At 46.7% G+C, this 25,759-nt stretch overlaps 1 protein-coding gene across 2 annotated transcripts; it reads left to right on the forward strand.

Annotated features, from left to right (window-relative positions):
• RAD18 (RAD18 E3 ubiquitin protein ligase) lies at nt 1-24,462 on the forward strand. 2 transcript variants are annotated; one of them, XM_074550275.1, is made up of 13 exons: nt 1-227; nt 341-422; nt 2,359-2,420; nt 3,344-3,414; nt 7,092-7,420; nt 8,632-8,731; nt 10,670-10,854; nt 12,257-12,333; nt 13,016-13,076; nt 15,324-15,458; nt 17,315-17,462; nt 22,579-22,641; nt 24,266-24,462. In XM_074550275.1, exons 1-13 carry the CDS (start codon nt 168-170, stop codon nt 24,366-24,368), a joined length of 1,476 nt encoding a protein of 491 aa, XP_074406376.1. In that variant the 5' UTR covers nt 1-167; the 3' UTR covers nt 24,369-24,462. The 2 variants fall into 2 exon arrangements, with proteins under 2 accessions (XP_074406376.1, XP_074406375.1); XM_074550274.1 differs by having other exon boundaries at nt 5-227; nt 24,263-24,462.
• Nucleotides 24,463-25,759: the final 1,297 nt, after the last annotated feature.

The raw sequence follows: 25,759 nt of genomic DNA on the forward strand, positions 1-25,759 counted from the left end.
TTCCCGCTCCCATCCCCGTTCCCGGCGGTTCCCGTTGGTTCCCGCTCCCATCCCCGTTCCCCATCCCCGCAGTTCCCGTCGGTTCCCGGCGCTGCCGGAAGCGCGGCCGGAAGCGCGCGGGTGCGCGGGGCCCGCTGGCGGCGGAGCGGGGCCGTGGGGCGGCAGCGATGGCGCTGGCAATGCCGCTGCTGGAGCCGGCCTGGCCGCCCGGCCTGGCCCCGCTCAAGGTGCGTGCGGAGCCGGGCGGGGGTCCCGGGCCGGGTCCCGGGCGGTGCCGCTCGCCCCCACTGCCGCGCCCAGCCCGGCCCGGCCCGGCCCGCTCACGCTGCTCTCGTTGCAGGCCGTGGATGACTTGCTGCGCTGCGGGATTTGCTTCGACTACTTCAGCATCGCTGTGATCATCCCGCAGTGCTCGCACAGCTGTGAGTGCGGGCGGGCTGTGTGTGTGTGTGTCTGTCTGTCTGTCTGCGGGGAGAGGCCGGGAGCGGGGATTGTTCCGCCTGGCAGACAGAAGGCGCTGGAGCCTGCAGCAAACGTGGAGAGAAGCTGCAAGGGCCCGGAGTACCAGCGCGACGGGGAATGGCTTCCCACGGACAGAGCCCAGGGCTCGATGAGAGATCCAGAAGAAGCTTCCCTGGCAGGGTGGGCAGCCCTGGCACAGGTGCCCAGAGCAGCTGGGGCTGCCCCTGGATCCCTGGCAGTGCCCAAGGCCAGGCTGGGCACTGGAGCTTGGAGCACCCTGGGACAGTGGGAGGTGTCCCTGCCATGGCAGCAGTGGCAGTGGTGGGCTCTAGGGTCCCTTCCCACCCAAACCGTCTCAGGGTTCTATGATTCTCTTTGCCATGGAAGCTGGGAGGAGCTTTGCAAGATGGAAACAGCCGGAACCTTCCCTTATGTAGTTCCTGCTGTAATACAAACATGTGGCGTCTGGCATTCTGCATTTAAATATCTTTCTTAACATATTGAGGGTGGTACGAATGCAAAGCTCTATGTGCAGAGTATTAAGAGCTCAAATTTTCCATGCTGCTCTGTCTGCCCTGGGAGATATCTGCTGGAACCTGGCCCCAAGTGCTTTGCTGAAGCCAGATTAGGAGGGAAGTACCTTGCCTTTTCTCATGTTAAAATAAATGCTTGTGATTGTTTGGTTCAGAAACTGTAGCACTTCCTTCCGTGAAGGGGGACACTGTAGTTTGGCAGTGAAGTTTAGTTTAGTCTGGCAAAGCTGTCACCATTGAAGCCAGTGTGGGGAGCCACAAACGTGGAAATTCTCTTCACTTGCTGGTGGAGCAGCCTGCCTGGGGCACCGTGGCTCCAAGCAGCAGTCAGTGCACACGTGGGCTGGCCCATGGGGGCTGGGGCTGGCAGCCTGGATCTGCCACTTCATTCCTATTCGTTTGTTTCTCTATGGGTTTCTCACTATATTTCACTTCTTACTATGTATGTAGTAATTACTGAGCATTTAGATGGATTTGTGGTTTTAAGTGTTAATTGGTGCATTGGAGCAGGTTGGATTTGGCTTGGAACAACCTGGTCTAGTGGGAAGTGTCCCTGCCCATGGCAGGGGGTGGGATGAAATGAGCTTTAAGGTCCCTCCCAACCCAAACCATTCTGAGATTAATTAATGCTTCTGCTGCTTTTCCGATGCAGTCCCAGAGGGTGAATGCAATGCAGATCTCTTCCAGGAGCTAGTGCTGAGACTCTGAGCCATGATGATCCAGTGAGGGAGTGTTTTCCTGGAGAATGATGAGACTTTTAAAATCCTGAGGTGGCCGTTAAAGAGAAACTGACAAAGTGTAACAAACGCAGAAATTTACTGTGACCGTGGGGCATGTTTCACCACCCCGCACCCTGGCATGGGGAGGTGGCATTAGGCTGTCTCTCAGCATTTCAGTGCTGTCTCCCCTCCCTTTTAGCCTCTTCTTTCAACAACAAGTTGGTATTGTTGTGGAAAGGGGCAGAAGAGCCTGGGGAAAAAAGGGGATTGTGCATTTGTCTGGGGCTATGCAGGAAGGTGAAAGTGATCAGCATCAGTCAGGTCAAAAACCCAGCATGGTGAGGGGGTGAGCAGTGCAACCACTGCTCTAGTGGTGGGGGCTGATGAGGGGTTTCTTGCACTGGGGAACAAAAGGCAGCAAACATCAGCTTTAGGTGGAGGAGCTGATATTTGATGTTGAAACATGTTTGCATAAAATACAGATTGTTTTGCAACAATGATAATCTCAATTCCATATAAAAATAGTGTGTTTTCAATATTTGTGTGTTGTGGAATAGCTTGCAGGTATTGTACAAGGAAATACACGAGCGAGGATGTGGAACTGCATTTGGAATCATGTTTAAAATGATGTTTCCTTTTTCCAGATTGTTCCCTTTGTATCCGCAAGTCTTTGTCCTACAAAACCCAGTGTCCAACATGCTGTGTGGTAAGCGTGGTTTTGATTTGGTTTTTTCCCCTCAGTTTATTTTTTATCTTTTGGCAAATCTCAGGAGCTTTTCCCTTTGGACCACACCAAATAATCAGTTCTGATTGCATGGGCAAAGTGCATCTGGAATTCTCCTGTTCCAGAGATGCTCCTCTCAGTGCAGGCAGAAGGGGATGGAGCATCAGGCCTAGGGCTTGGCTCAGGGCTGTGTGTACAATCTGTCACAAAACATTTAATGTTAATTTGTTAACATAGTCCATCATTTAAACCAGCAGTGCTGAAACATAAGTGCTGTATTTTCTGTATGTGAGTGGCTCCATTTCATCTCAAATTAAAAATTAAAAAAATAATACAGGCTTTGTTTAAAAGAAGAACAGAGAGAGTTGCTATAAGGTAAAAATCAGGAATTGTTTAAAAAGAATGAATTGAATGCACAAAGGCATCTCATAATTAATATTTTCATTCTGTAATCAGAAGATTAACATTTCCCTTCATCAGGTTTCATGCTTTGTTGCTTAAGGTTCTTACCACCTTCAGAGGATATTTTGGTTTGGTTTTCAAAATTATGAGACCTGTGTGCAGTAAACCATTGTGGGAGCCTGAGCACAATGGGCTTTTTTTCTGTAGCTTTATGCTTTGTTTTTACCTGTTGCCTTAATATCCGAGTCTGAAATTCTCAGGCAGTTATTTTAATATGAGATATTTTTGGGGAAGAGGTGTTTACCCTTTAAGCATCTTAATTCTGTAGCACTTTAGTGGGGGTAGTTGAGGCATGGAGCCAAGAAGCAAATTATTGATCACTTGAACATGTTGTGGGCACTTGCTTTTTTCACTGCATTTGAATATTTGTTTGTTTAGGTTTGTTTTAGTTTTGTTTTTTGCTTTTTCTTTCTTTTTTTTTTTTTTCTTTCTTTCTTTTGTAGGCAGTCTCAGAATCTGACCTGAAAAACAACCGGATTTTAGACGATCTAGTGAAGAGCTTTAACTCTGCAAGGTATTGATGTAATTTATAGCTGCTCTCTCTGGTTTGGCAGCTGGCAAGGTGTGACTGTGTGTGAGCCCTGGAGAGAGCTGGTGGTGTGAGAGCTGAGCAAATCAATTGTGGTGCCACAGAAGCGTTGTCCAGGATGAATGCTCACACTTTGGGAAAATCCTGCAGTGTTCTGGCTGAAGGGTGCTGCACACTCGAGTCATGTGGAGGTTTTACAGGCTTATTTTGGTTCTGCTTCTGGTTGGTTGCTCTGGAAGTTACAGTCCCTGCCAATGGGTAGGAAGTCAACAGACATGTCAGGATTCTCTGGGGGAAACAGTAGCAGTAAAGATTTTCTTCAGGATCCTTCCTATGTGTGCAGAGGAGATTCTGAATAGAAGGATTTTGTCCAGTGGTTATGGTCACCTTGCAAGAGCATTCTTTTGCTGAAGTCACTGGCCAGAACAAATGTAGGTATTGAGAGACTAAAAACGCGAGTTTTCTTTGGTAAGGAAAGTAATGGAGTGCCGTGCTTTCAGCTTGATTTCTTAGCTACTTTTCTGTTTGTTATGAACTCATTTTTGAGCTTCACATTCCTTTAAAAGACAGGAACAACAGAATAAATATGACTTGGTAACATATCACAACAGTATCACAACATGTATCAGCGATGATACATCAGTAGATACATGAAATTCCTGGTATTATCTGTTTTCTTTTGATGAGAAGCTACTCAGTGATTTGCTGGGAATTCTGTGGGTGTTCCTGTCTCTGTACGAGACAAATGCACTTCCATCTTTTTCTCTGAAATTAACTTGGAGCTGGAAGTCAATGAGAGTCTTGGCTTCGTAAGTGACAAGAAGCATAGTTCAGTTGATGGCTTTGTTTCATGAGAGAATTTTTCTCTGATGAAGATCATAGAATGTAGATAGATCTAATCTCCTATATGACCACTACTGGATTTAATTGATTTATTTGAGTAATTTAAATCCTACAGTTCTCCTGTTTCAGCTTGAATTCTGGTGCTCCCTAGTGATAAATGGATTACTATTTTTTTGTTAATGTCTAATTTTGTGGGGGACAAGTAGTGCTGACTTGGATCCATTATGATATTGAATCTTAAATGTTAATTTTTTTTTGGACTGCTTTAATGGATCAGTATAAATCTTACCAGTGAGAGTGGTTCAATAACCTTTCCTTTTGTGACTTGGAGTTCAATCAATTTCTCACGTGAGCTGATGGGTGGGCTGTGGATTCCAGTCTGGGCTGGCTGGAGGGAACCAGGGCAGGGGCTGGGTGGGAAAGGCTCCCTGCTGGCTGCTGTGATGGGACAGAGCCCTGGGCAGTGTGGGCAGTGGGCAGTGTGGTGTCCAGGGCTGCAGGTGCCCTGAGCTGAGGGGACACGGCTTGTCTGAGTGTCCCAGGGCACGAGCATCGTTCAGTCAGAGCAGCGCTGCTCTCTGTCCTGCTCATGTTGGAACAGGACAGGTCTTCTCTCTGCCCCCTCCTTCTCCATCTGCTTTGTCTCCCCTTGGCTGTCCCCAGAAACAAATCCACAGTCCAGAGGTTGAAGGGCTCAGTATGTTTGAAAGATCAAGTATGTTCTAACTGGACTTTGAGCCTTGGGTAGTTTGATGTTTATGAAAATGAGGCCTTAAATCTTGTCAGCATTTCACAAAGTGCAAACCCATTTCTTAAGTCAGGCCTGGAGGGGAAGCAAATGGTAATGTTGGTGGCAGTTAGCAGAGTGAAAGCTGTGCTCCAAGGTCAGAGTGTGCAGGGAATGGGAATCATTCCAGGCAGACTGAGCTCTGATCCCGTTTGTGCTCTGCTCAGCATTAGGTGTGTGCACCCTGGATGGGGTGTTTGCAGGGAATGGGAATCATTCCAGGCAGACCCAGCTCTGATCCCGTTTGTGCTCTGCTCACCGTTGGTGTGTGCAGGATGGTGTGGGGATGTGTGGGAGTGCAGAGGGTGGGCTCCCAGTGGGAGTGGGGCTGTCCTGTGCTTCCCTATGGCCGTGGGAGTTTGTGTGTGCAGGGAGAGGAGCAGGCTGGGCAGGCTGCTGTGGCTGTGGCTGGGCACTGCCCTGTGAGGGCACACCCTGGCCCCAGCAGGGCAGGAGCCTGGGGGCACTGCCATCAGCACTTTGCTGTTCCCTCACCTGTCTGTGCTCTGGGGCAGAATTCATGGCTCTGGCCGGGCCAGGAGAGAAAGATGAGGAGCAGTATTTGCACGAGCTGACCTTAATGAAGATTTCTCTTATCAGTTGCAGTGAGGCCGCTATCTTTGAACATAACAGGTAAAGGTTTGTGTGAAGTGTAAAGAATTGATTTCATTGCCCTCTACTAAACGGATTATTTTGAGAAAATTTGTCAGTTTCTGCATCACCTTGTTAAATAGAAAAGTAGGAGTGTTTGCTGAAAAGAATCTCTGGTTTTCTTCGTACATAAGGAAGAAAAATGTTTTTACTGTCAAGTTTATCTCTGTTTCCTAGTCAGGGTTACTCAACAGGTAGTGAGTCAGAGGAATAAACACATCGACTCTGGGTGCTGGAGAGAGCAGGTGCTGTCATTGCTGATACAGTGATTGAGCAGGAATGCAGCAGGAATTTCAAGGAGATACATTGCTTTTAGTGCCGTTGGGACTGTTCTGTGTGAGTTCTTCCTAGGAAGATTCACAGCTCTGTCTCTTCCTTGGAATTTATTTATGTGGAAGCCTTAGATTCCCAACAACTCTGCTTCATTGCTGCTTCAGCAAGAGAGAAGTAAACAGACTGTAAAATGGGAACCAGGGGCCTGATGAAGGACACTTAGTTGTTGTGGGTGTTACAGATCTGAAGGAAAAAGGTGGGAAGCTGTTTATGCTGCTGTTGAAGCAGAAGGAGGATGCTGGTGGGGAGGATGTTTAGAAACCATCCATCTTTGGTTAAACAGGTGTTTTTTACCTCCCTGCCCTATCTCAGTGACTGAGGGTCTGGCAGGAGGGTTTGGGTAGTGGCTGTTCTGATACCTGCTTGATTCATTGCTCAGCCTTTAAAGGGAAGGACACTGCTCTGCTCATAAACTGAGCATTGTCAGCTGTGCTGCAGTTACTGCTTTGTGCCAGGAAGGTAAAATTCTGTCAGCTCAGAGCTCCTAGCAGTCCGTTCAGTTCTTGAGAGTATCACAGATGATGCTGAGACCATACACAATATGCAGAGATTTTTGAACTGATGTTTGCCGTAGGATCCGCTCCCAGGTGAGATGGCAGAGGCAGGACCCTTCCATCACTGTGTGCTTTCTCTGGGCTTGCTGAGTGATGGATGAGCTTCTAGTTGAGTCATGCTTGCCCGAATCTCTCCAATCACACCTGTCAGAGTTTCTGTGGTTAGTGAGAAATTTGGGTGCTTCACTCTGGTGCTGAGGGAGGGGGGCAGGTGACAATGTTCTGTCAGAGAGCCCAGGGCTATGCCAGGGCTGTGTCTGCTGTGCCCTGGCTCTCCTGTCCCTGGGGTGTGGGACTGTGAGATGTCATCACCAGCTGCTCATGGGCCCAAAAAGCCACATTGTGGGAGAAGCCAGTGTGGGACTGCTCCCTGCTCTTTTGCCCTCAGTGCCAGCGTTTTCACAGGCAGAAGAGTGAGAGCGTGTGCTGGCAAGCAGGATTTCAGGTTCCTCACACGTGCAGTGTGCTAGCTCTGCTTTCTCTGGTGCTCCTAGGCAGCAGCTGTTGCGGTTGGTGTTGGAAGCGCCCCCGGTTCCGTCTCCCCCAGCCCACAGCCTCCAGAGTCCTGGTTCTCAGCCAGGCGCTGGGGAGGCGCCAGCCATTGACAGCTCCTTGAGCAAGGACAAAGTCTGCACCTCCATGAAGGCAGGGGGCCTGCCATGGACTGGTCACAAGAGTTGCAAAACTGAGGAGCACCATGACCTACACAGCGCTTCTGCAGAGCTTGGTGGGAAAGACAGCAAAGTGATTGCACAGGAGATTCCTGGCTGCACCCAAAGTCATGAAAAGCCTTCTACATCTGTGCTCAAAGGAGACAAGAAAGGTGAGGTGTTTGATTTCTGGCTGTGTCCTGCTCTCTCCCCCTCGTGTGGCTGCTGAATGTGTTAGAGGGCCCTCACAACGTGGCACTCATCCATTTCTCCTGTGGTTCTGCTCTCTGCTGGCAGTTCAGCTCCTTCCCCTTTAACTGGCCCGTGCTGCCTTCACATCACTGCTCGTGTGGGACAGCTCTGCTCCAAGTGTGTTCTTCACAAAAAGCTTGAGCTGCTGCCAAGGAGTTAAATGGAATTCAGTGCTTATGGATTCCTTTGCTTTGAGAAACAACACAGAAAAACAATAGTTGTGCAACAGTCTTAGTAAAAATGAAGTAATTTCTCTTCTCCTTCCCCCTAATGACTAGACAGACACTGGCATTTATTCTGCTCTTGTATCCTTGAGCAGGTTATTTTATAATGTGTTTGTTGTTTGAGGGGTGAGCCTGAACTCAAAATGAGCATGGCAGCAGTTCTGTTAATGTTTTTGTTTCCACACTCTCCAAGAGAGTCGTCTGCTTTATTCTTTGTAATTCTAGAGAGTTAAAGTGAATTTACTTTGAAGCATGAAAAAGCTCATTTATACCAATCAACCACAATAAAATGGCAGAATCCTCTTAGTTCTGATGTGCTGGCAGCCATCCTATTGACCTAGCTAAAAGCCTAAATTAAAACAAAACACCATGTAGGAGTACACCCCTGGTTCTTATTAGTTCAAATTTAGCTGTTGTTTTGTGTAATGATTTATTCATCTGGAACTCTGAAGTTCATGTGTATTCATTAGCTGGATGGATCCTGCTGAAAGAGGTACCACGACCAGGAAAGGAGCCACAGGAAACCTGTCGCGGTTTTACATCAGACCTGCTTGTGTTGATAAGTTAAAACCCACGTGAAATTTTACTGCTTGTTTATTTTTGAGCAATTAAAACTCTCGCTTGCTTCCCATTCTATGATCTGTTTGAAGCTTTAAGCATGCACCACATGGAAAGTATTTCCACAAATGCCAAGTAGTTGGTCAGGCAGTATTTGTGAAACACTTGGAGTGAGAGGGTTTAGTGCTATTTGTTCCTGCTCTGAGAACTCAGATGTACCTTCCAGGACAGTAACAGCTCAGGACTGATGTGCTTTGTTACTATCCCAACTGTTAGTTTTGTTTTAGAGGAGAACATTCCCTCTTTGCTGTTACATCCACACTAGTAAGTACCTTCTCCCTTGCTTTCAGTGGAATGTCCTGTTTGTGAGGTTGCTATTCTGGAGCAATATATTAACAAGCATCTGGACAGCTGCTTGACCAGAGGGGAGAAGAAGGACAGCCTGCGAAGGTGAGGAGCAGCTCTGAGGGCTCCATATGCATGTGGCTGGTGTGAGCACTGCTGGGCTGGGGGCTGTGTGCTGCTGGGGTGTCACAGTGGTGCTCTGTGTTTGTTTCTGGCTTCCCTGCACTGTGCAGCACTCTGGAATCACTGTGGGGATTGTCCCCCTTGAGAGAGAGTGTGGATTGCCAGCTCAATTACTCTTTGGCTTTTAGTGGCAAGAAAACAGTGGCCAATGCTTTAAGAAATTCATCACAGGGAGAGCTTAGTCTGTGCGTTGTTCTTGTCACCTTTCTGCTCCCTGGCATTAAAATTCCCTTCAGATAACACTGATTCCCATTTTTCATTTGGTGGAGGAATTGCTTCCTTCGGTTCAGGTGTGCCAAGAGACATTTTCTTCAATAGCTGTCAAGTTAAAGAATAAAAATTGCACCTTTCTTTCCTCTCTGTGGGGCTGTTGAGGTTTCCTGAAGATCTCGATTTCCATAAGATTAATGCATTCCTTTGGCTTTGTGCCCCTGCCCCAGCATTGGTCATGGTCACCACATTCACATCAGAAGTGGAGTTTCAGTTTGTTTTACTTACAGCAGAAATTTAGGCTGTTGTTATTTCTGACTGATCAGACTGAAGGACTGGGAGGATTTGTACTTCAATGCTTGTTTTCCCAATTCCCCTGAAACTTGAATTAGAAAGTAATTTTATGTTAAAGCTCTTGTTTTTTCCAGTCATGCTTAGAGTGCAGTCTGTAAGCTAAAGGACTTTGAAGATGAAAAAAATGGTAAATGGGTATTGAAATCTGATGTTAGATTTAATTTCCATTAGAAACCCAGGCTGTGGTAACTGTGCTTCTCAAGCGTGGGGAAACCCAACCAGCATCAGGATTTGAACCTGCTGTGAGGTGTTTTCCTGTGAGCTGTCAGCACGCTTTAGGTCATGCTGCTGGTGAGCTGGAATACACACCAAGCTTCTGTAGGACTTTCAAAAGATTTACTTTAATTATTCAGTGAAACTTTTTATATTTCCCAAAAGAATCTGAAAAAAGCTTCCCTGAAGAGTGTATTGTGGTAATCCATCTTCTGTTTACCAGCCATGCTACAGGGCTGGATGAGAGTAAATGAATTATTGACAGTTTTTGTGTAAGTTTTTTTTTTTTAACCTTGAAATTTTCAATGTGATAAGTTGAAAGTGCTGAATAGTTTTCAAATAAATCTATCATTTTCACAGTGGAAAGCTGTTAACTGCTCTCTAATCCAGAGTAATGCAGCTGAGCTTTATTTTGCTGCAGAAAGAAAAATGTCTAATTAAATGCTGTTCCTCTATGAATTACTGCAGTTGCAGAAGGATGAGTAAGGCTGCAGATGGATTTTGGCCCCTTTGTTTCTTCTGGTTTGAGAGTATCTCACCAGGAGGTGTAGGGCAGCCTGAGCTAATTTGACAGGAGGAAATGTTCTGCTAATTTTAGGTGACAAAAGTTGTGCTAGGACTTGAATTTTCTCTGGCAGTTTCCTGTAATTAAGATGTTTTCCCCAGCTGTGCCAGGAATGTTGAGTCCTGACAGAAAGCAGTGGAAAGCAGTAAATTTTGGATTTAGATGTTATTCCTCTGGGAGCACTGTTACTTATCTTTAATGTCTCTGTATCACCAAACTACCCTTCTGTTAGCTGGGAACTGCTGCCTTCAGGTGCATGACTATTTTTCTCAAAGACATTTCTCCAGAAAGCTGAAAAATCTCCTAATTTGAGTTTTGGCTTGATGTTTTAATACTTTTAATATTTCTCCAGCTGATTCAAGTGAGCCATGGCCAGCACAGGGGTGGAAAACCCAATGTGTATGTTCTTTCATGTGTACGTTATCCTGAGTGGGTGATGTACCCGTAAGTAACTGTGAATAGCTTGATTTTCCTAGGAGTATTAATTAAACACAGTGTCTCTTGTTTTCCTGTGGCAGTTCTGACCACAAAAGGAAGCTGATGTCCAAAGTTGTTTATAACCTGCTGTCGGATCGGGACCTGAGGAAGAAGCTCAAGGAGCACGGTCTGTCCACCTCTGGGACCCGCCAGCAGCTCATCAAGAGGCACCAGGAGTTCGTGCACATGTACAACGCCCAGTGTGATTCCCTGAACCCCAAATCTGGTGAGTGGCAGGCTGCAGGGAGGCTGCTGCCATCCCACACCGTCAGCCTGCGTTTCCCCTTCTGCTGGCTCTCGGGGTAGCTTAACACTGGTTTGACTGCTGGAGATGTGGAGCTGGAAGGATTTATCTTGGTAAATCAGACCAGTGCAGAATGCTGCTTTAACCTGCTGGGGGTACTCGGGCTGAGCCCACACTCAGTGCTGCTGGTGGATGGAGTGGCACCCAGCCTCTGCCTACTCACCCAGAGGGCAGGAACAGTGCTGGGTGTGAGGTGTGCACTCCAGCTGCTCTCCCCAGTAATGCCAAACCCCTCCTGTGTTCAGAGCCTGTGCCCAGTAATGCCAAACCCCTCCTGTGTTCAGAGCCTGTGCCCAGTAATGCCAAACCCCTCCTGTGTTCAGAACCTGTGCCCAGTAATGCCAAACCCCTCCTGTGTTCAGAGCCTGTGCCCAAACCCCTCCTGTGTTCAGAGTCTGTGCCCAGTAATGCCAAACCCCTCCTGGGTTCAGAGCCTGTGCCCAGTAATGCCAAACCCCTCCTGCGTTCAGAGCCTGTGCCCAGTAATGCCAAACCCCTCCTGGGTTCAGAGCCTGTGCCCTGTAATGCCAAACCCCTCCTGTGTTCAGAGCCTGTGCACAAAGGGTGAATTATTAAGGCCACACTTAAGATGCAGACGTGCATTTTGGGTGGTGGCAGGGAGCCTGAGGTCGCTGTGGAACACCAATAGCTGAGCTTCTGAGGAAGCCCAGGTGCCAAATTCCTGGAGTGTGCTTAAACCAGTTTGGAGCAGGTTTTATTCTTTCACAGCTTAATGAACTTTTGTTCTGCCTGCTTCACTGTGTGGTGAAGTGTTTGTTTTAATAACTGCCCACAGCTGCTTGGCAGTTTTGTGGAGATGATGAAATGCAGAAAGAGATTTGTAGAAGTAAATGTCAAAGTAAACTGTGCAGGGTTCTGCATAGCTGTGGCTCCAGTTAAATGTTACAGTTATGTTGTTTATAGGCTTTGGATGTGTCTGACAATTGGTGAAGTTGGTTGTAATTCCTCTGTGAGCTTTCCCCGTGAGTCTGCACATGGTTCTGTTGCCCTGGAAGGTGGTTTGGGGGACAAAGTAACATAAACAGTAGATGCAGTTATTGTGTGTTCCAGTGAAACATCCAGTGTAAAATGAAAAATCTCTCTGAATGGCAGCCTGTGTGCCACAAGCACTGTTGTGTGCAGGAGGGAGGTTTGGTGGGATGGGGAAAGACAGCACGTTTGCCTGGGATTGGACTCTGAGCTTTCCCTCTCGGAGGGCTAATGCTGTTTGTGTTTTAAATGCAGGGTAGCTTCATCTGTGCTGTTACAGCTTTTTATTACCCAGCTCCTGTTTCAGCGATCCCTTTCTTGTATTTCCAAACAGTTGCAGAGGTTGTTAAAGAGCTGGAAAAGAATGAGAAGATTCGGGTTCAGCTAGAGTGTAATAAACCTGGTGAAAATGTAAGTGACTGCTCTTGGTTCTCACAGAGGGGTGGCCAGCAGAAACTGCAGAGAGGGCACTGGAAATGTCTGCCTCTTGCTTTATTGTGGGAATTCCCAGCTTGCATATTAGAATTCACATTCAGCATCCTGTAGTGAACCTGATTTTCTCACACCACACGTTTGTCGTGGCAGTCCTGGGTGCACTGCTGAGCTTTATGCCCAAACCCTTTAAGTAGGAGCAATTTTTGACTGCAGTAAAAATTCTTGAGTTAAGTTCTCCTTGGCCATGCTGGGAGATTTTGACCCTTCATGGCAGTGTGGGGAATATTTTGCTTCCTAGAATTCTCTAGGATTTAGCTAGCAAATTCCATGCTTCCGTATTGGCAAGGGCGCCTGTTCTCTTCCCATGACATCTGATACTTTGGTGACTTCTGAAGCCTGTTTGCTGCACGGTGGTAGGAATATTTTATATTTATACAATATGCTGAGTGTTACATGGGCTGTTTGGTCCTGGTGACTCGGTGGAAGCAGGGCAGGACACTGTGGACATGTTCTGGAAATGTGGATTAATGTGATGAGGTACTGAAAGCTGGGGGGGGAAAACAAACAGTTCTTCTTCCAGTTTTAAGTCTGTAATTTCAAAGTCTGCAGCTTTAATATGTTTTTATTTATGTTAAAAACATTTGTGTGATTTCTGTAGAGCTTGACCTTCACAAAGGACCAGACAGAGGAAGAAATAGATGAGATCCACACTGAATATCGTAAGTAACATGCAAATTTCACTTCATTTTGCTTTTAAATCTCCCTTCTTTTCCTTTGAGTTGAAATACACACACTGATTGCCTCCAGAGGCTTCTCTATTTATGCACTTTGTTCTTAGCGTGCTGCCGTGTTTGCTGGCCATGGAAACAGAGCAGGGTGTGGGATGTGCAGTTGTGTGGCCACTGGGAACCCTCTGCAGCAGAGCTGCTCTGAAAGGCCTTCCTGCTCCTGGCTTCGTTTTCTTGGCCTGTTGTACACATTTAGAACAAAATATATTAAATACTGTCTTAATTTTTCAAAGACAGGTATTTGATTGAGTTTAGATTGCTAAAAGGGCCTGGCTACAAGACTAATCGCTTTGAGATCTTGATAGTCTCAAGCAGGTTAACTGAAAATTGAGAAGTTAAAAAAAAATAGGAAAAAGGGGAAGATATGGTTTTAAAATTAATAAAAAATACTGACCAAAGAGGCAAATGATAAATGGTCTCAGGTAATTATTTCTCATAATAAGGAAGAAATCATAAGCATGAAAAAAGAACTGAATGTTAAAATTCAAAAACAGTTTGTGATTAAAGAATTCTTATCAAATGCCATTATTTCACTGTAAAACAGATGGACTTTAAAGCTTTAAAAAGGTTTATTACACAATGAAGCTTTTTTTTTTCCTCTTATTTTACAGCATTTGCACTCCAGACCCTAATTCCCAGCTGAATGAATAAAGGAACTCTGGTGTAAATTGTGAATAAAAACCCTCAAATATATTTTTGTTCTGCTTTTCCATATGAAAAAACACACTGGGGCTGTGAGCAGCCTTGGGGAAAGGCAGAACAAACTGTTTGGGAGAAAACGCTTTTTTTCTGCTTCTTTGCATTTCCCTGGGCTCTTGGCAATTTGCACATTGCACTGTTGGCATTTTTTTGCTGTTTATGAAATAGCAATTAATACTTTGGCTTGATAAACCTGAGGATGGGAGCTCTGCCTGGCACTCAGAGCCACTGTCATTTCCTTCTGCCCCACAGGACTCAGGGACACCCTCAGCCCACTCTGCTTTTTTTGTGGTCTCTATTTAAAGAGTTAAAAAGTCTACAGGAAAGGGGATACATCTGTGAAAAAAAAATTATTTAGTTGCCTTTTCTGCTTCTAAATCTTTTCATTTGCCATGGTCTTTGGAGGTCTGCTGCTTTGTGTTGTGTTTAAATATTTGTCGTTCTGTCTGGGGCTGGTTTACATTGCTGCAGTTTGGTGGGATGTGCTTGGGGTGTCGTTTCAGCACCACAGTGATTTACAGTGTAGCTGAGCACTGCTTGTGTGCCAGGACATTTCTTTTCAGAAAGCTTTGTAGTTCTGCCATGAGCCAGCACAACAAAAGATAGTGATGCTGGAAAAACTGAAGTGCCAGAGGAATTCCGTAATGAGAGTGCAGCAACTCAGACACGACATCTGGGACAGAACTTGCTTTTTATTAACAGAATTTTTGGCCTTATGTGGTGTTTTCAGCTACTCAGGGAAAGGGACTGTGTGTCAAATCTGTTTCCTTGTGTGGGGCAGGACTTGATGTTTTATAATGGAATACATCAAAGCATTTCTTCATGAAATGGAAGGGAAGGGTGCTCAGCCATTGGAGTGGGCTGCTCAGGGAGGTGACACAGTGCTGGACAGTCCTTTCTGAGGAGCAGTTCCTGCTGGTGTCCAGCCTGGCCCTGCCCAGCCCAGCCCGAGCCGTTCCCTCTGCTCCTGTCCCTGTTCCCTGAGCCACTCCTGGCTGTCCCCCCCTGGCCCTGGGTCCCTCCCTGCTGGCCAGGCTCAGTGAGGTGACCCACAGCATCCTGCTGAGGACACCGGGCATTTGCCCAGCCTCTCACTAAAGCATTTGCACTACCGAGCTTAAACAATTCCATTGCTTTGGCTGAGCACCAGAGGAGTGCTTAAAATGTGATTGAAAGTGCAGAGAGTATTTGGATTATTAACTTACTTAAAGGATCTGAGTCCCAGCAGTGTGATGGGCGTGACACAGAGCCTGAAGTGCTCATCTGTGCTGGGCTGTGGGCAGCTCTGTAACAGCTCAGACACAGATTTGGATCCTTAATAGAAAGTGGGACGTATCTCAGTGCTGGGTTGGTTTTCCTCTGCCATAACAAAAATGCTTTTAATTCAGTTGTTGGTGTCCATTTCTGTTCACATCCTTGCAGTGTTGGTGCCATACCTCAGTCCTGTGGGGGTGCTCACTGATGCTCTGTTCCTTTCAGGAAACAAACACAGAAGTGAATTCAAGTTCTTGGTGGATCAAGTAAATAAACGGTGGAAGAAAATGGGTGAGAGGAAAGCAGAAAGTGCTCAAAACAAAGAGGAGGTTGCTGTCAAAGAGCTGCCAGCAGCTGCAGGTCAGTCACATTTCATATTGTCCCCTCTTGGACCACACTAAGAAGTGCTGGATTCCCAAAGAAATGGTCTTTCATCTGTTCTTGTTCTTGAATCAGATGTATCATTCTGCATAATTTTCAGAATGTGCAGCACCTCATTTGGTTCTGGCAAACGTGCACAATTGCCCTTACAGTTTGTTCTCTGAGCTTCCAATAATCCTTGGAATTTCAGTTTTATGCAAAACATCTGCACTCAGATGACTGTTTATAAACAACTGAAAAAGCAAAAAGGTGATTTACAGGGGAGGGAACAGATGCCTAAGGCCTGTTTGCTCTTGGTTCCTTGTAACAGCAATTACCTTTGTATTAAACTGGGAATTACAGCATGGGCAAGGAAGAAGGCAGTAATGGCCTGATGGTAAGCTGGTAAAGCCAAGGCTTTGTCTGCATTCCTTACCCACTTGCTTTGTGTTCTTGTGGAAGTGGTGGAATTGTACAGAATTGAAAGAGATCTTTGGTTTGGTTGGGGTTTTGTTGGTTTGTTCGTTTATTTTAATTTCCTCCTCCATCTCTCCTATTGCCTCTCCTGTTGATGTAATTTAACCTCACTCTGTTTGTGGTGACATTTTAATCATCCGTTCCTGATTTACGTCATCTTGCTTTTCATCTTTAAGTTTAAAATATGTTTCCCAGTCTTTATAACTTTTAAACATGGGGCTGTGCTTTGTCTAAGGGGAAGGCGCCATAAGGATTTGATATATATTGGTGCTAAATAATTTGATTCAATAAATATTAACTGTGCTGAGCTGCATTATTGCACAGGCCTTTGCTATTTTTACCCTGCTAATTTCAGAGTTGTGTTTCATTAGTTGGACAACCGACTCACTGGGATCTGCTGGTTGTTTTCAGCAGACAAAAATATGCCCCTGATATTTAATTTTGCCTGTTAGCAGCAGAGAAAGGGCAAGCTGAGCTGAATCCAAAGACTGTGAAGCCCCTCCTCACTCTAACTGAAGTTCTGCTTGGCCATTTGTGTCCCAGCCATTGGTGGAGGGGCAGAGAGGTCAGCGTGGTTTGAGTGTGGGCTGGGGCCAGGGGTGTCTGTGACTGCCAGAATCAGTGATCACTGAGATGGTGTGCAGAGGCTTCGTGTCCTGAGGGGTTTTTCAGTGAAGTAACTCCCTTGCAAATGTTTGTGGCTATGGCATGAGGGCAGTCTGTCTTCTCATACCGGAATTTTTAACCTGTGTCTGTTTTCTCTTTGGAGGGGCAGAAGGTCTCTGTTCAGAGAACTGTTCATCTTTTCATTGAACGAAACACTTGACACAAAAACCAGCGGAAGGATTTTCAATTTTTGCCTGTTGTGTTGCCTAGAAATTATTTTTCCCGTTGAAATGGAAATGTCAGTGCACTGACCTTGTCTGAGCTGCATAAGGAAGTAAATCACAACTGGAAATAAGCCTGTTAACTTGGTCTGTGAAACTCAGAGCTCAAGCTGTCTGATGTAGGGCCTGAAGCACAAGCAGCCAACAGCACTCATGAAGTGCTTGCTAATTTCTGAAATAAAGTTCCATCTTATGAAATGTGTAACACCTCCTCACCCTTTATTTCTCTCCTTGTGTTTGAAACTCAACAGCGAAACATTTCGGGTTCTCAGGGAGTTCTTGGTTGGTTTCTTTTTTTAAATGTACATGAAAAGAAATTCAACCTTTGAAACTGTCAAAGTTTTGGAAAATAAGTATGTGGGAATGAGATGTTGGTATTTAAATGTTTATAACTTAATTTTTTCTTGAAAATCTTATCTCTAGGCTGCAGAATCCTCAACAATAGTATTTTGCATTATCATTCATTCTCATCTATGTCTTTCCACTTGGTAGAACCTGGGGAAGAGGATCCCACAGCTGGAAAAGCCCAAGCACTCCAATCAGAAATTCCTGATGGCCAAAGGAATGAATCTCATGGCTCGAGGCAATGGCAGAGATCATCCTCTCCTGAGTTCTCGCTGTCCTCTGGCTCAACATGCAGGTGAGTGGGGCAGCCCTGCTGCTGCTGAGTGCTGGGGCAGGGCAGGCACCCAGCTCACAGGATGGGCACCACCTGGGCTCACAGCTCCTGCACCTGCTCCTGGGCTTCCCTCGCGTTAGGAAGGGAGCTACAGTACATGTAGGAGCCACTTAATCCTTTGCAATGCCTTCACTTTATCACTGTCCCACCATGGGGCTGGGATTTCGTTAATTGTAGTGAAATAAATCCAGCAGAAACCAAACAAGAATGATTTAGATGTTGATGGTTTTAGTAGTATTGTGGTATTGTTTCAAGTAATGGGTTTCTGAGGCTTGTGTTTTTCTGATAACGAGAGGGTATCCTTTGCCAAGAGTAAATGTTTTTTTGCATTGAAATGTCAAAACTGGAAATATATTTGGAATTCCAAATCTGCATGCTGTGTTCCTGCAAGGAGGGCACTTCTAAATGGAGGGCTGTTGTATTGATGAATTAAAACAAAATGAAAATGTTGAGTAGCATATAGAATGTAATAGAACAATCCACAAGTCGGAGTTGAAGTGTTTGTTCTGCAAAAAGATGCTGCAAAGAAATCGGTGATTCTTCTGTTTTCTCCTTCATGAGGTTTGTCCCTTTTCAGTTTCATGTCAATACTTGCTAATGGTTGGTCAAGGTTAGAAATTCATCCATTGTACACTAATCACTGATGAACTGATATTATTCAAAGGTCTGTGCTAAAATGAAGAAATGAGAATTTTACTCCTGCTGGAGTAAAGATCCGGGCCAGGCGTGGGGGCTGTAGCAGTGCCCCAAACATGCTGGTGCTCTAGGGAGATTGATGATCCCACCCAGAGAGCAAACTGCGTGTTACAGATAAGCACCCAGACACAGCCATGCCTTTGAAAGGGTCATTTTTCAAAGCTCTGAAGCCACGGTTGCACAGGGCTTCCACAGGACTGCAGGGCTCCATATGAATAGTCCTGTGGAATTCCTTGGCTTGCTGGGACTGAAGCCAAATTTTACACAACTGCTTAAACAATAGGAAAATCAGAAAATAAATTAGGAGGAACAATGATAAGCCAGTTAATGAGCTATGTAAAGGAAATATTCCATTATAAGTGTTTTATATAATGGGGGTAATACGCAGTTCTTTAAGCAAATTATTTTTTCTTACAACTGTGTTCAACACAAGTGTTGGTTCTTGATGACTAGAGTGAGACCTGAGCAGCAGACAGAACCCAGCACTGGCCGTGTCTGAGGTGCTGAAACACAGTCAGAATTTTGAAATCCTGGTGGGAAAGTGCTGTGTCCACAGCCTGAATAAATCCCCGTGCTGTTGGAATAGCCAGAGCCTGCACTGTCTGCCAGGAGGGATTCATGCCCAGGGAAGGGGCCCCATTTGCAATAAATGGGGCTTTTTGGCAGTGAGTTTAGGAGCCATTGATCAGGATCTGAGCTCTGGGTTTAGCAGGTCACTTATCCTTGGATTTATGTGCTTTACACAATATGGGCTTTAGTTCATCAGCAGAAGAGGTAGAAATGGGAGTGCACTGGATGGCAGCACCCCTCTGGAATGGGTGGCATGGGTTGGCAAGGCTGGCAGGATGGAGGGCTTGGAAATGCTGTGTGAGCTCTTCTGGGCTGCTGCCGCAGCCTGAGCTTGGAGGCAGTGCTGTCCTGCGCCCTGGCCATCGCTGTCACATGAGAGAAGTGTATGAAAATGTGTTGATCAGTGCAATAATTGCCTTTTATAGATCTTCAGGACTTTTTTACTTAATAAATCTTGCGCTGCTTTGGCTCAGCGATGATTTGTATCACAGTGTTTGATCTGTGAGTTTTGGCCTCAGATACGGGTTCATTGTGAAAGGATGATGATACTTTTCTGCTATGCTGTTGAGTCATACTTTTCTTCCCAAAACTTTGAGCTGTAACAAATGCCAGGAGCTGTGAGGCCTGGTGGTGGTTGTCAGATAGGGCCAGCTGGTGGCCTCTGATGTGCGTGGTGGAAGCTCTCACACACAGGCTGTGTCCAGGAGGACATCATTCCCTGGGCTGGGGACATCTCTGAGCCCTGGAAGCAGGAGTTGTGGTAGGGAGTGCTCCTGGTGCTTCAGCCACCACATCCTGCTGCTGCCGGACTCCTGAGGGAAGCAGTTCAGCAAGATGCAGCACATCTTTCCCTTTTCCCAAGGAACAGCCTCAGAGGTATCTTCTCGGGCTGCAGAGCGGGCCATGGAAAACTGAGAAAGCCTGGAGAGAGTCAAGGAAAACAGCAAGGTGGTGGAACCTGTGCAGGGTGTGGTACGGACAAGAGCCCTCCATGGGGGCCTGGGCAAAGCCAAGGCTGGCAGGCCTCTCCAGAGACAGGAGCACGAAGCCATGGGCACATGGTCTGAAGGGAAGGTTCTGGAAAGCCAGGGACAGGAGCACAAAGCCATGGGCACGTGGTCTGAAGGGGAGGTTCTGGAAAGCCAGGGACAGGAGCACAAAGCCATGGGCACGTGGTCTGAAGGGGAGGTTCTGGAAAGCCAGGGACAGGAGCACAAAGCCATGGGCACGTGGTCTGAAGGGGAGGTTCTGGAAAGCCAGGGACAGGAGCACAAAGCCATGGGCACGTGCTCTGAAGAGCAGGTTCTGGAAAGCCGTGGAAGATGCTGTGCTGCACAGCTCATCTTGCACATGGCACGGTGCCTGGCTGCTCCAGCAGTGAGCTCATCCCGTTCCTTGCAGGGAGACAAGGTGCAGGCAGGATTGCAAGAGGGGGAAAGCTGCTTGCCCTCACTCCTGGGCGTTCACCTCCAAATGGCATTGGTAAAGAGCTGGAGCTCATCTCTTGTGCCAGCGCTGAGGGAGAACGTGCCTGGAGCCTGGGCCAGAGCACAAGGATGGATGGATGGATGGATGGGAGGATGCTGGCTGCTCACACGAGGAGGAGGAGGAACCTAATCTGCCTTAAAATAAACCAATTCAAAGGACTGTTTGCTCCTCTCAGTTTCAGAGCAAGACATGTCATTCACACTTACATCAGCTTTTTTTCTCTCTATTTTAGGGTGGTATGTTTATCCTAAATGTAAGAGGGGGGTGGTGGAAGTCAAATCCAACTGATGGTCAAGAAAGGAAGAGTTGACTCTTGGTTGAACTGACTGTAGGGGATCAGGGGATCCAGTTCTGCAGGAATATGGAGTGGGACAATGCCTGAATCACTGGAGATGCATTTTCCCAACATGGAGGCATGAATAAGTGCAGGATCACCCTGCCACAGGGTGCTGGCTGCATCTTGAGCAGTTCACATGAAGAACTTTAATAGTTTTGGCTCTAAAAATTGACTCATCTGGAAATGATCTGTAAAATTGTGGGAGAGATCAGTGACTTTCACTTAAGAAAAGGACAGAAGACCTGTTGTGGGAATTTGTCTTGAATTGGAGTCTGAATGAAGTCTGAAGGGGTGTTTTGCTGTGCCTGGATGCAATGTAAATAGATACCTCTGAAGCATTGAAAAGGCAGAAAACACTGGAGAAATTAACAAAACAAAAATTCTAAATTCTGTGATCTCTTTGGCCTCTCTGAGCTAAAATTTATAGAAAAAACCTTTCAGAATGAGGTGGCTCTTTCTCTTATTTAATTCATAATCTTCAGTTTAAGGACTAATCATTTGATGCTAAGAAGAGGGAGGAGTTTTCTTCAGGGGAAGAAAAAGTTAATTTAAAATACAAATTCAGTTGGTGGTCAAAGTTGCTTTTGTTTAGTTGACAGTGGTTTTTGAGAATTTTTTTTCAACCGTGGCATATTTGAGGATATTTTTTTAAATTTTCGAACACGTTTGTCCCCTGGCATGTGCCAGAAAGGTGTGTGATGGCCTGAGCTCCAGAGGCAGCCTTGCCTGGGCTCAGTAACTGAGGCTGATGTCTGGCAGAGCGGGATGCAGAGCTGCTGCTCCACTGAGAGGCTGGCGTGGGGCAGTGCCATGCTGGGAGGGATCCTGAGCAAAGGGCTGTTGGCTCCAGCTGGGAGTTCAGCTTTGCACAGCTCCTGCAGCTCCTCAGCCTCTCACCGCAATTAGCGCGTAGGAGTTAATTGGCTTCTCTGGGGACCCATGGCTGTGGCGTCAAGGGCCCCTGCATGGCTCCATGTGTAGGCCAAAGGTGGAACTCGCTCCAGGACGTTTTGTACTTGGTTTTAAAAAAGCTTGGTAGGCCCAGACCATGGATTCCACATGTGAATTCTGAACGCACATTACTGGTTTGAACGTTCGCCAGACTTCTGCAGTTTTATTGTTTTGCGGTGACAAACGCGGCGGGTGATAAATGCTGCAGTTTTCAAGGCAGGGAAGTACATCATGTTCGGGCCTCAAACCTGTTCTTTTTCTATTTTGGGGGACTAAAAGCACACAAATAGCCCTGTGTCCTCCCCAGTTCTTTTTTAAAGTGCAACTGGAACATCAGAGTGGGGTTTGGAAATATGATGATAACTCATTCCCTGGGCATCCACTTCGTGCACCGAAAATGAGCTTTTGATGGGCTTCTAATTCTGAGAGTAAAAACAAGGTTGACTTTCAAAACGTTTCCCATCCATTTTTGGTATCTTTTTCCTTTTTATCTGTATGACTGAATGTGCATGTGTTGGAGGTTACTCTAACCTGGTGTTGTTTGTCCAGCCAAATTCCTGTTGGTTCTGTAGTTATCGCCACAGTGACAGCTGAGGACTCTCACTTCACAGGGGAGACAAAATGGGAAAGGGTGAAAAAATCCTGCTGTCTTACAGAAATTTTGTGTCACACTGATTTATTTAAGAGAGACTTGAAAAAAAGAAGGTACACTTTTCCCCCCAAGACGTCTTGCAGATCCTCTCCAGAGAAACTTTCTGGTGCCTGAGAATACAGAGGTGGTGTAGTTACCACCTAACATACATAAACATAGAACTGTCTTGTGTGTTAAATAATGATAATGAGACCCCAGGGATAACTGAAAATGAAGTGAGACAGAAGCTGCTGGGCTGTGCTGTAGGTCAGAGTTATTTCTTATTGCTGTTGGTACTGGAGGAATTTGTCTCATCCAGGGGTTCTGCTCCATTGCCAAGTGGAGCCCTGCATTGCTGTAGGTGTTGCTGAAATAATTTCCATCCATTTTATTTTCCCCTTCAGCACCAATTCGGACATTCTGGCAGATACAGAAGGGTCTGAGACGTGTTCAGCGTCCTCTGACAGGTGAGTAGGAGAGCCAAGAGCTGAAGTCCTTGGGTGGGTTCAGGTCTGTAGCTTGCAGTTGGTGGAATCCTGGAGAAGCAAATGCCTCAGGAAGGTCAGATTATTGAAGAATCCCCAAAGTTCTGGGAAGCACAATTTGGTCAGTGTATGTGGATCCTTGAAAAATGATCCCTGGGTGCTCCAAGAATCCACAGATGCCCAATTGAATATCTTTATTCTAAGGGATATATAACTATATATTTTAATTTAAAAAAAAAGAAGAGACTGCTTTGTTATGGAAAATTAAATCTGATCTTCTATTACATTTGAAGATTCCATTGTTGACAGAGCTGTAGGTGAGGCTGACAAGTTGAACCCACTGGAATTGAGCATCTGTTTTGATTTACTTCTGTTTGAGGTTAGAAGAGCACTTCTTGGTTGTTAAAATCTCAGTGTCTGCACGTCTGAATCGTGTCTGTGTTTCCCACATGAAAAGCCACGTGAAGGGGCTGGGGGAGCTGGAGGGGCCGTGGGTGCAGGAGGCCCCTCGGTGCTGTGGGAACGTGGGTTCAGTGCCAGCACCAAACCCAGCTGGATCTGCCTGCTGGGGTTCACACGGACCAGCCTGGCCATGGCTGGGGCTCCCAGGGATGCAGGAGAGCCATTTCCATCGTGGTGCAGCCCTGAAACACAACTTGTTGCTGCTGTATCTTGGTGTGTATCTGGTGGCAGGCAGCAGATGTGCATTGAGCATCTCAGAGTTGTCCATTGTTATTTTCAGTTGTGAATTCCCACTTTAAGACAAATGAATAGTCCCTGCAGGACGGATTCAGCCTAGCAGATGGTATAAAACAGAGTGCACTTAAAAGGAATGTTTAATTAGCAAAAGCTGTTGACAGATTAGTGGCATCTTTCATGTCAACACTATGTGGAATTTTAAGCTCCAAGGCTGAATGACGGAAATCAGCTGCTTCATTTACATACAGCTAGTTTAAGAATTTTTTTATTTAAAATTAACTGTTACTAAAAATAAAACAGTTGTTGAGTTTTCTGTGGCAAATACTTTGTCCATAAATGAGGAGAGTGCCTGGCAGGGCTGCAGGGCCCAAGCCCTCCTTTGGGGGTAACGTTGACCAACCTCTCATCCTGCTTCCAGGTGGCTGTGCCCCAAACTGCCTTCTCTGATAGAACATCCCTATGGTTTTGTCAGTGCCAGGGGTTGTCCTCAGTTATGGACAAGGAATCTGGGAGGTTGCTGCTGTTCCTTGGGTTCCAAGCTGGTCTCTGGGGACAGAAGGAGAGGCATTGTGATGACCCTGTTCCAGCGGGCTCTGGGGCTATGGGATGATTTGTGGTGCTGTCACCTTCCTCAAATGAGAAGGCAGAGAAATATTTCTCTCCCCATCCCTGGAAGTGTTCAAGCCAGGCTGGACAGGGCTTGGAGCACCCTGGGATAGCAGAAGGTGTCCCTGCCCATGGCAGGGTGGCGTGAGATGATCTTTAAGGTCCCTTCCCACCCAACCCATGCCCTGGTTCCCGTCGCCTGTAGCACGTAGGTGTGCAGCACGTGCGCACTGTGCACAGCAGCAGCGTGTGCTGCCTGGGCCGTGCCCACCCGTGTCCCTGTGTTCTGTCCCCACAGCAGCTCCGTGGCTCTGGCAGGGAGCAGGAGGAAGCTGCGGCGGCCGCGCGCCCGCGAGGATGAGGACGGCGGGGCGCTGCCCCCGGGCAAGAGGAAGAGGAGCTAGTGCTGCAGGCATGCCCAGCTCAGCTGGGAGCCCCTCCTGGCTGCTCCCGCTCTCTGAGTGTCTGGGTGCTCAGTAAAACGCTGTATTTTCACATCGCTGCCGTTCCAGCTGCCTTCATCGCCAGGCTGGGGCCCTGCCCGCAGCCCTGGGGGCCATTGGTGAGCTTGGGCACAGAGTCCAGAGCCTGCAGGAGCCTGCCCTGGCTCCTGTGCCCGAGTTCTCCCTGTGCAGCACCTGGGCTGTGTGCTGCCTCTGTCCTGCTTGCATCCTGGGCCAGGTGCCCTCCTGGGAGCAGCTGCAGGACGGTGTTGGTTTGGGGCTGGGCAGGCACTGGTGCCCCAGTTCCTGGCACAGGGAATGCAGGGAGATTCTGCCCTACACGAACAGGCTTTTTTATATATGTCTTTGTAAACTTACTCAGTATTATGTGTCATTATTTCAGTTTGAAGTCCTGAAACTGGGAAGAAATCAGATGGTTGTTAACATGAGGTATTTCAGCCTTCAAGAAAATAGTTACATTGAAAAGTGAGATCTTCCTTAGGAGGTGGTGGGATTTTGTGGTGCAAGAAAATTAAGAAAATGCAAGAAACCTGAACACCAGGGAAGGCTTTGGAGAATAAAGCTTGTAAGCAAAATATGAAAATACTTCAGGTGCTTTTGCTGAGCCCTGAAGATTTGGTCAGTGGGAGCTCGGCAAAGAAGGCACAAAGTCTGGCTAAGATTGAGGGTCATTGTGTCTTGACTTCAGAGTGAAGCTGGGATTCAGAAATAATCCTCCTCAAGCCATGGTTCCCAGGAATATTTGTGTTTGGAACAGGCTAAATCATGGCAGATATAAACTATCCTAAGTGCACGAGGTGGAGTGATGCAGAGGCAAAGCAGAAATCTGGTTGTGTTGATTTGGTTCTTTTTTTACTAAACCAATCCTTTTGAAAGACAATTATTGATGTCTGCTTTAGGGCTGCCTTTTTGTCACAGCAGCTCACCTCAGGCATTGGAATTGGTTGCAGTTGGTTGGTGAATGGCAATAGTACTGTAAATTAGTATCATAAAGGGCTTTGTGCAGGCGTGTGCAGAGCAGCTGCTGCTGGGGAGGAGGGCCCTGGAGTGGGACACGGTGCCTGCTGTGGCTGCAGCACTGACACTCCCACTGGGAACGGGCTGAGGAGCCCCTGCCACGGGAGCTGTGGCAATTCCAGGGGCAGGGGAGGGGAGGGAGCAGCTGACACATTAAATATGGGCACCTGTGAACATTAGCGTTTTATGTCAGTTATTGTTGTCATCACCATTTAACGTCCAAACTGGTGACCTTTCCCTGAGCTGGAGCTTTCCCCCTCCTTTTGATGGGGCTTGGGTTGGTGCCACTCGTGGAGTTGGCAAACCTGAGTGGG

This window comes from Zonotrichia albicollis, chromosome 12 (assembly GCF_047830755.1).
Source record: "Zonotrichia albicollis isolate bZonAlb1 chromosome 12, bZonAlb1.hap1, whole genome shotgun sequence".
In the NCBI taxonomy this organism is placed as follows: domain Eukaryota; kingdom Metazoa; phylum Chordata; class Aves; order Passeriformes; family Passerellidae; genus Zonotrichia; species Zonotrichia albicollis.

What these genes read in the sequence shown, in the direction of transcription:
- RAD18 (XM_074550274.1), top strand. Translation starts at nt 168, where the DNA reads ATGGCGCTGGCAATGCCGCTGCTGGAGCCGGCCTGGCCGCCCGGCCTG. An exon ending in GCTCAAAGGAGACAAGAAAG is followed by an intron (nt 7,421 to 8,631) that starts GTGAGGTGTTTG and finishes CCTTGCTTTCAG; the next exon opens with TGGAATGTCCTGTTTGTGAG. An exon ending in AGAGCTGCCAGCAGCTGCAG is followed by an intron (nt 15,459 to 17,314) that starts GTCAGTCACATT and finishes TCCACTTGGTAG; the next exon opens with AACCTGGGGAAGAGGATCCC.